Genomic DNA, 11,304 nt, shown 5'->3' on the forward strand with positions numbered 1-11,304 from the left:
ACCCTCCCATTCCAGTCCTCTTGGGTACCTAACTCGCCTTCAATCATCACTGAGAGGGAAAGGGGCCATGGAGGTCACCAAGCACAGTGTCAACTCCTGTTTACTTGCTTTAATGCCCTGATTGAGTTTTTCTTTCAAGTCATCTACAGATTCATAGTTGCCAATAGTATTCAAATTTGAAGATTAGATGGTATAGTGACTTAGCAATTGAGTAGCCACTTACCTTCTCTGAACCCCAATTTTCTTGTTCGAATAAAGGAAAAGGTTGTGAGTGACCCTTGGGCATACATTCAGGGAGAGTGTTTGTTTGTAGCAGGCAACAGCAATGCAGCCTACCCATCCTCATCCAGCAAATGGAGGGGAGTCCACTCCAAGCAGAAGCTACATCTGACGCAGGGTGCCCCAAAGAGGCAGTTTTACTCTTCTGGTGAACTCCAGACACTTGCAACCATAGCTAAATCAGCAGCAACAAGTAAAGTGGACCTTTCCATGGGAGGGTTCATCTGTCAGCACACACATAACTTTAGAACCTCATTATACAGAAAGGAGTCTGTCTCCATCATTACATGATAGAGGCACCTGTAGTTGTTCCCACCTGATTTCTGTTTTATTTTCTTTCTTGGCTGCAGCAGGTGGGACGAAGTGTCTCCCCCTCTCTACTTCCCTCCGGCACCCTGACATCCCCAGGCAGAATGCCAGCCTTCTTGGAAACAAGCAAGTTTGACAGTGGGGGCAGGTGGAACCAGGGTCCCGGGAGCCCAGAGCAGCTGGCCTGTTGCTGTTTCCTGCTTAAAGTTTGTTCAAAAGGCAGAATTCGTAGCCTAAGCCTCCGCCTCCTCTTATCTGTAGAGGAGAGATCACTTCCCCACTGGCCAGGGTAGTGTCATTGATACTGCTGGTGTCATCGTTACCTTCCACTGACAGATCATTTGACACCTGCAGACCCAGGCAAGGCAGGCTAGAGCATTGTCTTGCTGGCCTGGAGGCTCCGGCACACCCCACCCTCTTAGAGTGCCAAGTTGGGCTAGGACGCAGATACTGATGACCCGCCAGATGGGCTAGGTTCCTACTGATGCCTGCTACCCTCACAGGGTCCCATCTGCCTGCCTGGTGCCTGCCACCTGGCCTTTGTCATTGTCCTCGGTAGAGGAGATGAATCTGTGGCTGGCAGGTAGCTAAAGTTGAGAGACTATGCTTGGAGACAGGGGACATTGAACGTGACCCCAGAGTGAAGAGGCGCCATGCTGCAGCAGATTCTCCGTGATGCCTACATTGACCCCGAGTTGCTTGCTGAGCTCAGTGATGTGCAGAAGCACATTCTCTTCTACAAAATTCGAGAGGAGCAGCTGAGGCGCTGGAGAGAGTTTGAGGCCCAGGAGGCCCTGACTCAGATGGGGGACCTCAGACCCCCCAAGACCAAGCGAGGTAGGTTGTCTGGTAGGTGGGGAGATTAACAATGACTAGTCTTCTTCAACTTACACTGATATGACGAATGCTGGACTTGAATTCTGGTTCTGGGAGTGTCTAATTCTATAGGCTGAGCTTCTTTCTGTTGACTACACAACTCTAATGCATTAAGGCTGCAGGAGATGCTACTAAAGCCCCCTATGATGCTACTGAGGCTCTGAATGGTACTGGAAAATGGGGACTTGATTTGTCTTTGAGAGACCCGAGTTCTGGAAAGATATCAGTGAAACCTCAGATGGTGCTCAGAACACAGTGGGTGACTGCATTGAGGATGATGAGGGTATGTATGTTCTTAACTTATCCCGAGTGGTTTGGACAGAGATCCAGGTGGCCATGAGGACAGCTATTTCCTTCCTGCTTACCCTTCCTTCCCCCACTACATTTGTGCGCAGCATAATGCTTCTTTTTCTCTGCTGGGCCACTCCTGTGTCCCGTGGGATGATGGTGTCAGGTGTGCCTGGAGTCCCTGTGGGGCAGCTGTTGAGACAATGTCAGGGGATATCCTGCACAGGGACTGACCAGCTCCACATGGCAGTAGCAGCTGCAGACAAGGTCCCAGGGTCTAACCTATTCTCAGGTGTTTATTTGCAAACCCATGTGTCAAGCCAGCCAATGGACTGCTGCACCTTTTCAGAAGTTTGGCACCAAGCTCAAGATCTTGCTGGGGTGAATATACTGATGTTCATTAGTAGTTGTTGAGATGGGGCAGGAGAAGGGAGAAATACTCCCAAGGTGAGGTTGGATGTTAGGTGCCGTCGAGTTGGTATAACACAGGGCTGGGGAACATCCAGCCTGTAGACTTTATAAGGATTGTGAAATTATTTGGTCTGTACCTGTCAAGGCAACTGCGGTTCCAGACATCACATTGTTGTTGTTAAATGCTGTCGAGTGGGTTCTGAGTCATAGCCATCCTGTATGGGGTTTCTGAGGGTCGACTGATGAGTTTGAATCACAGACCTTGGGAATGTCCCACCTCAGAAGGTTCTAGGTGGAGCTCAAGATTCCATCTAGAGAAGAGATCTTGACAAGAACTGGGAGGTCTGGCCTGGCCATCTCTCCAGTGGGCAGTGCTGCAGCAGCCTGGCTGTGTAGAAGTAAGGAGCTGGAGCTTCCTCCCCCTACCTTACCTAAGAAGAGACAGCAACTGTGCTCATATAGCCAAGCTACAAGCATACCCTGTAATACCCCACCATCTGGACAAGAGCCAAAACCAGCTGCTAGGCATTACACGTGAAAAGGGAAGCCTATCTCTAGATCATATTCACCAGGAGACACTCAGTAAGCTTAACAACAAAGCATTATACATCCACTTAAGCATTTAAAAACTCACATAACTATTGAAAATGTCCAAGAAAACACAATTAAAGATCTCAACACAAGTCCCAAAACCAGAAAAAATGACTGAGACAAATGAGTTGGAAGCAGACACAGACTTTCCAGTAGAAGAGCAGGCTCTGGATCTGCCTAAGAAGGAATTCAGAAGAATGATATGGAAATAATTTTAAATGCTCCGAAAAGAGGTGGAGGAAAATAAGGAAGAAGTCAGGCAAGTGCTACAGGAGCAATCAAACAAGATATATATGACATTGGAAACAATCCAAAACCTGCAAAAAGAAGTCCAGATGATTAATAATAAAATATCAGAAATGGATGATACACTGAAAGGGCAAAGGAGCAGAATGGAAGAGATGGAAGCTAGAACTAGTGAGCTGGAAGACAAATCTCTCAATACTGTTCAGATGGAAGAGCAAACAGAAAACAGGATTAAAAAATCTGAAGAGAGTCTAAGATTCATGCTGGATAACATTGGGATTCTACCTAATGCTCCATACTCCCCAAAGGTCTATTTTTCTGGACAAATTTTAATTCTTTTTAGCTAATCCAATCAGTTATCGGGTGAAGATGGGTTTACAAATGTTCTGTAATCAGAATTTCCAGCATTCCTTTCTATCACACTTAACTATTTTACAATAGAAGGTAGGGGAAAACCAACATCCACAAGAAAGTCAAGCACCTTAACATTATTTCCCTTCCTTTACCCATGCCTACTATGTCTGGATCCCTATATCACAGAGCCCTGTTGTTCCAAGGTTGTGTGTCTATCACTATTTATTTACCTCTGTCTCATTTAGCACACGCATACCTCCCTAAATCGTCCCCTGTCTTCCTTGTTCATCTTCTCCCCTCCTCTTCCTTGTGAATTGCTCTCCCCCTCCTTGTGTATTGTCCTTCTTGTCACCTGAGATATCATGTCTCTTCCTCCTAATCTATGAATATCTGACCCCACTCTCCTATCCCTGGTAACCATAGTAGATTTTTGTTTTTTTTTAAATTGGAAATCTTTTCTTAAACTTTTACAATAATGGTCTTATACAATATTTGTCATTTTGTGACTGATTAATTTCACTCAGCATACTGTTCTCTAGGTTCATCCTACTTCATGTTATAAGGTGTTTTGTAGAGTCATTGTTATTCTTCAAGGTAGCATAATATTTCATTGTGTGTATGTACAAAAGTTTCTTTATCCATTCTTCCGTTGATGGGCACTTAGGCTGTCTCTGTTTTTTTACTATTGTGAATAGTGCTGTAATGAACATTGATGCACATATATCTACTTGTGTTCTGGATCATTTTTCTTGTGGATACATACAAAGTAGAGGAATTGCTAGGTCATAAGATGTTTCTATTTCCAAATTTCTGAGGAAGTGCTGTACCATTTTCCAGAGTGTATGAACCATTTTCCAGTACCACCAACAATGTAGGAAGGTCCCAGTCTGTCCACACCCTCACCAGCATTTGTTTTCTTTTTTAAATTTCTCTGCTAATACTGGTATGAGATGACATCACATTATTTTGATTTGCATCTAGTGTGGCATTGTGGTTTAATGTGCTGGACGGCAAAGTCAGTTTGAATGGCAAGATCAGTGGTTCAAGCTTACTAGCCACTTCTTTGAAGCCCCATACAAGGTCACTATGGGTCATAACAGGCTACATGGCATTTAGCAACAACAACAATAAATGGTTAATGATCGTGAACATTTCTTCATGTGTTTGGTGGCTGGCTGAATGTCTTTCTTGGTAAAATGTCTATTCATGTCCTGTGCCCATTATGTAATAGGATTATTTGTCTTCTTGTTGAGGTGTTATAGTTTCCTATAAATTTTAAAGATTAGCCCCTTGTCTGATATGCTGTTGCCAAAATTGTTCCCCCTGTCTGTGGGTTCTCTTTTTACTCTTTTGACGCACATAAGGGTCAAATTTTTAGGTGGTTTGATTCATCTATTTTGTCTTCTGTTGTTTGTGGTTTTTTTTTTTTTTTTTGCAATGTTTGCTAGCCTGGGTATGCCCTGTGCTAGAGCTCTTACGTTTGTTACTATTTTTTCATGGATGATTTTTATAATTCTGGGATTTACCTTTAGGGCTTTAATCCATGTTGAGTTAGTTTTTGTTTAATGTGTGAGATGTGGATCTTGTTACATTCTTTTGCAAATTGATTCCCAATTTTGCCAGCAAGATTTGTTGAAAGACTATCTCTTCTCCATTTAATGTCTTTTGACACTTTGTTAAAGATCAGTTGACTATATGTGGATGCATTAACTTCTGGGTTTTTAGTTCTGGTCCATTGATCCATGTATTTCTCATTGTATCAATATTAGACTGTTTTGACTACTGTGGCCATGTAACCTCCAACCTTTTTTTTTTCTCCTTTTTAAGCAGCACTTTGTTTATCTGAGGCCTCTTTCCCTACCATATAAAGTTGTGATTGCTTTTTCCATTTCTTCAAAGAATATTCTTGGAATTAACAGCTATTTTAAAGCATAAAGGAGAAGGCTAGGGGGCAGGGAGATTAAATAAATGCAAGGGAAACAATGAAAACAGAAATAATGGGAATGTTGATACAGTGTGACGAATGTAATCAATGTAACTGTGGAATAAGAGCAAGTTTTGCTGAGCATATTTTCACCAAAAATAAAATAAAAGGAAAAAAGAGAGCCTGCTCAGGTTGGTATTCATATAGTTGCTTGCATGTAATAATGTGGAGGTCACTTAACTTTCTCTCTTGCTCACTCCCCACAAAAATCCTCCTGTGTACTTCCATAGTCTTCACCAAAGTGATGTGCTGATCGAATCAGTTGAGTTTTCAGTCCAGCACAAAGCCCCGTTTCTTGGCCAGGCACAGGAACCTGGGGGACCTGGCCACCATCGACTGTAGGCTCCTCACTGGGCAGTGTTGGCTGCATGCCACAGGCCACACACTCACAAATTTGGAATGTTCCCTCTTGACTCTGGTACACATGCAATCCTCCCTGCTTGGAATGTTCTCCTGCCTGCCTCCATATGCTTGACAAACTCCCCCAGGACTGACCCACCCCTGGGATTCCTTGGGGGACACTGCTGGTTCAGGGGTAGCACTTCTCTTCTGCAGCCACATGGCAGCAGGGTCACCCTGTCCAGTTTCACCACAATGTCACTGCTCCATCTGTTTGACTGGCTCTCCCAGTAATCTCAAACCGCTGTATCAGGACATTACCTCCCATTCCGTCTCCTGTCTATGCAGTCTAGCTGGGAGCTGTCAAAAAGTGGTAAGTCCCCTAAGCAGGGAGGTTGAGGCAGCGTTGTGATTCACCTGCAGTGCTGATGCTGGGCTGGACCCTCTAGCTCTGTCCTTCCAGACAGACTGGTGTGGCAGCTGCATCACTACTATTGAAAAGCTTTCTTCCCAGTTTGCCTCTTCTGAGCTGGGACCTCCCATCGTCTTCATGAAACCATTCTGTGGAGCAGACAGACGCCTAAAAATGTAAATGCAGAAATGTTTATCTGGCAATCTTTCAAACATTGACATCTGTGTTTTCCTGTATAAATTATGTACTAAACACATTTGAATTTTGATTGCTGAAGATTCTTTTCTGGGTAATTAATCTTCTGATTTATAAGGAATGGAAAAGGGGTGAAAATATGCTGAGGAATATGCATACCTCAGTTTAGAGTTCTGCTTAGATCTTAGCCCTGGGCAAGTCACAGAGTTACCCATAAGTTCACAGGGTGCACTGCATGCTTCCTATAGTCCTGTGGGGTTGCAGGCATTATGCTTGGGATTGCCATAAATCAGAGGCCAATGTGAGAGCAATTAGCTACAACAAACTTGGGAAGCTGAAGGTGACATGAGACTATGGAGGTTGTTTGCAATGCTCAAGTTTCTATCCTGGCATCTAGAACAGCAGATAGCTAGCTGATGGAGAGGGTGAGTGAGTGAGCAGCTGCTAAGATCTTCAAATGCAAAGTATGTCAGAAGGGCTTGGTTGATAAGTCAGATGCTGTAGATTTCCTTTCTGAGTAAAAGGCTCTGTGCAAGGCAACACCTCCATTATGTTATGAAAATATCATAACAGTAAGTTATGAAAATCACAATAGACTTGTATTTGGTATCTGTTGTAGAAGATAATACGTTGTTTTGGTTGTTCAATGCCATTGAGTCAGTTCTGACCCATAGCAACCCTGTGTAGGTTTTCCGAGGAGTAGCTGATGAACTTAATCCACCGACCTTTTGTTCAAACCAACTTTGCAGTCCAGTGCATTAACTCACAGTGCTATACCAGGACCCAAGAAACTAATATGAAACAACTATACCATAGACCCATTGCTATTCTGACTCACAGTGACCCAACAGGACAGAGTACAACTGCTCCCCAGAGTTTTCTGAGGCTAGAAACTTTTTTTTTTAGGTACATGATTTCATTGTAAAAATCTGATCAAGTACATTTTGTATGGTATGGAAGGCATACTAAGCAATGGAAAAGCTATTTACCGCTCAGCAGAGAAAACGATTTAACATGTAGCGAATGGCACCTTGTATCACAATGATGAAAAAGTTCCCATAACTTTTAATGAGTTAGAAAACAATACGCTGTTGTCCCCATTTCATAACATCAAATAGGAAAGTGTTCGAATGCTGTTGTTTAGAAATTACCCTTTGGAAGAAATTGAAAGCTCCCAATCTTTGATGCCTGGAGGATAACAAGATACAAATTCACACAATCTCTTTCAGAAAATCCATGGACGCTTTACGTAACAAACACAAAAATCACTGTCAGAAAAAGACTCACTTTCAGAAATAGAAAATCATTTTCAGAAATAGAAATCAATAGATGTTCTAGAAAGAAGGGAATGAATCCTAAAAAGTGTGTCCATCAGAAAACAATAAACAATGTCTCCTTTGAGGTATGGGATTTCAGTTTTAAATGTATGATCACGTATTGTAATGACTGGGAAAGCGATTTACCACTCAGTAGGGAAAACTATTTAGCATGTGATGAATAATACCTTGTACCACACCGATGAGAACGTTTCCATAACTTTGAATGATTTGTCAAACAGTACATTGTTGCTCCCACTTGATAACACGAAATGCAAAAGTGATTGATTGCTCTTGTTTAGAAATCACCCTTTGGAAGAAATAGAAAGCTCCCAATCTCTTGTGTCTTGAGGATAACAAGATACAAATTCACACAGTCTTTCATAGAACCCAGGAACATTGCATGATAAACATGACAATACCTTTTAGAAATGGAAAGTCACATTCAGAAGTAGAAATCAATAGACATATTAGAACTAAGTGACTGAATCTTGAAAGTTGTGTTGATCAGAAATCAATAAACAATGACTAGTTCAGGTACATGATTTCATTTAAAAAATTGGATCAAGTACATTTTGTATGGTGAGGAATGAATACTAAACAATGGAAAAACTACTTACCGCTCAGCAGGGAAAACTGTTTAACATGAAGTGAATGACACCTTGTATCACAATGATGAGAAAGTTTCTATAACTTTCAACAATTTAGAACACAGTATGCTGTTACTCCTATTTCATAACATGAAATACAAAAGTTTCAATTGCTATTGTTTAGAAATTACCCTTTGGAAGATATTGAAAGCACTCAATCTTTTGTGTCTGGAGGATAACAAGATACAAATCCACACACTGTCTTTTAGAAAATCCATGGATGCTTTGTGTAACAAACACGAAAATCAGTTTCAGGAAAGGAATCAGTTCCTAAATGGAAAATAACTTTCAGAAATAGAAATCAGTAGGCATATTAGGAAGACTGGAATGAATCCTGAAAGTATCGACTATCAGAAATCTGTGAATAATATCTCTGGTTCAGGTACATGATTTCAGTTTTAAAAATATGATCAAGTACAGTTTGTACTGTACTGAATGAATACTAAACAATGGAAAAACTACTTACCGCTCAGCAGGGAAAACTATTTAACATGAAGTGAATAACACCTTGTATCACAACGATGGGAAAGTTTCCATAATTTTTAAAAAAAGTTTTTATTGTGAATTGAATGGTAGTTTACATGGGAGAGCATTGGTTTTACACTCATCCTATCGTATTTCGATTCCTTGCAATGATTACAGTCCCCTCCGTACATCATCATTTTATTTATTTGCTTCTATTCCCTTTTATTAAAAAAATTATTTATACAAAAACACTCAGGAATATGTAATCATTTAAACAACCAATAAAAGGGCACATTCTGCAAGCCTACCTCTTGACTGCTAATACACACCCTCTGTCTTTCCATGAGTCTGGAGTTCTCAGTTGCCCTGTCTCTCCATGTCCCCATCTCTGCCCCCATCTCTAGTGTTGCTGCTTCTCTAGACAGGGTCCCACATTCCGCTTGTGCTCTTCTCCCTTGATGATCCTAGGGTCCTCTCTTCCTGGAATGTAAGCTTAACTGCTCGCCACTTTTTGTTACACATCTTCTGCCTTTATAGTTGTGACAGTCGCAATTAGTCATGATAACAATTACTCACTTTTGAATCATAAGAATCTTATCTGCATCTCCTTTCACCAGACCCGTGCAGACAAGATAAAAACTATTCAGTGGGGGTTCTACCTTCCCCCATATACTCCGAAACTAAACTCCCTCTTGAAAAATTGTAAGTCAGTCACTTCATGCCTTTATTGCCAGCCCCCATTTTAGGTAGCCAAGGTTTAAGTTGACTGGTCCTATCAATCCTGTGTACAGAGGGGGTAGGATTGATGCTTGATAATGAAGATTTCTTACCTCTAAGTTGGTATTTTGAGCTACTATATCCATAAATATAGGTCAAGTTCCTCAAATTGTAGCAATTTACACATGTTTCTTTTATCATAATTTTTTTGTCTTCCTCTAGTTGAGTTGTAATCATTAAGTCATCGAAGCTAGGTCAGATGGGCCCTCGCTGCAAGTTTGAGCATTCTTGTGCATCTCTTTTCACTTCATATTAGCTGGATACTTTATTCTCAGTTCTAGCCCACCATGGTTTTGTCCTTGTCCATGAGCTCAGGAGTTCCCAGGTCTCACCACACTTCTGACCAACCAGCCCTTCCACTTATCTCTCTCATCTCCAGGTCAATCTATGGGAATCTATGGGATGTGGTCGATCTCAGCCCTTATCTCCATTGCTACCTTTCCTGCATTTCCACTCACCCGTAGAACAACGTGGTTGCCAGCAAGCTTACATGCTTGCTCATGTGTTCCTTTTGAGTTTCAGTCTTGGAGTGGCTGAGGCTGTAAACTTTTACATAAGTAAACTGCCTAAGAAGCAGCTAGTGGATTTAAAGCATTCATTGACCTTTCAGTTAGCAGCGTCATACTTAAACCACTGCATAACCAGGGCTTTTAACTATAATGTATAAGAAATTACAGTGTTCTTTTTTTTTTACTTAAATTAACCTTTTATTATAACTCAAACACAAATGTATGTTTGTCAATCTTATTTATATAGGGTTGTCTTCAAGCATCAGCCACAACCATATTTATTGCATGATGGTTTGGGTTTCTTTAAAGATGTATATGAAGTTTGAGGTTTTCTTGGGGAGTGTCATGGTGTGGCACCATAGGGTAATTCCTGGACTGTTAACCACTAAGTTGGTGGTTGAAACCCACCAGCTACTTTTCAGAAATCCTATACAGAGTCATTATGAGTTGGAACAGACTCAATGGCACTTATCAACAACTTTCTAGTATCAACCACAACCACGTTCCATATTAGTATGGTTTTTTAAAAAAGCTGTTCCCGAATTTATAATTTATTATTATTTTTTGAACTTTTGATTGTGTATTGAGTGTTGATTTACAGAGCATATCATCAGTTTTACATTGAAAAAATCAAATACTTTGTTTCATCTTGATTGCAATCCCTTCAGTGTAACACCATTGATCCTGTTTACTCTCTGTGCTTCTTGGTTTCATTCTGTCTTCTTTTCCAAGCCTTCTGAATCTTGTCTTTAGGTAAATGCTGCCCTTTGATCTCCAATGGCTTATCATTCTATAGTGTGCATACCTCACTAATGTTCCTGTCCCCCCTATATAGATATCTATTGCTTGTCTGAGAATTGAACTACTGGGGTAAGTTCAGTTTCAAACCAGAAGGGTGACTTCAAGAGATTGGGGTTCTACCAATCTCTCTCTGACCAATATGTCTGGTCTTTTTTATGATTTTGAGTTTTGTTCCACATTTTCCCCTCACTCTCTTCAGGACCTTCTAATATTACCTCCTCCAGAACAGTTGGTGGTGGTAGCTGGACACCATCTAGTCCTTTAGGTTCTTAAGGTTGTTGGTACTGATGCTATCATCACCCATTTGTCTCTTGGACTAGTTGTTTCTAAGCGTCTTCAATTTTTATCACTCTTCTTTCCTCTGGACAGGGAGAGACCAATAGTTACACTTAAAAGGCTGCTCATGAGCCTTTTAAATAAAGTTTTTATTGTGAATTGAGTGATAGTTTACATGGGAGAAAATCGGTTTTACATTCATCATTTCATTGCAATGATTACAATC

At 41.2% G+C, this 11,304-nt stretch overlaps 1 protein-coding gene across 1 annotated transcript in view; it reads left to right on the forward strand.

The window, feature by feature from the left end:
• Window positions 1–1,241: 1,241 nt before the first annotated feature.
• The window catches only part of SH2D4B (SH2 domain containing 4B), a 171,550-nt gene continuing 161,487 nt past the window's right edge, over window positions 1,242–11,304 (forward strand). Inside the window, exon 1 of the mRNA XM_006876161.1 lies at window positions 1,242–1,425. Within this exon, the coding sequence (XP_006876223.1) occupies window positions 1,242–1,425 (184 nt within the window). The remainder of the gene's footprint in view (window positions 1,426–11,304) is intronic.

Source organism: Chrysochloris asiatica, unplaced genomic scaffold (assembly GCF_000296735.1).
Source record: "Chrysochloris asiatica unplaced genomic scaffold, ChrAsi1.0 scaffold00357, whole genome shotgun sequence".
NCBI classification, from domain to species: domain Eukaryota; kingdom Metazoa; phylum Chordata; class Mammalia; order Afrosoricida; family Chrysochloridae; genus Chrysochloris; species Chrysochloris asiatica.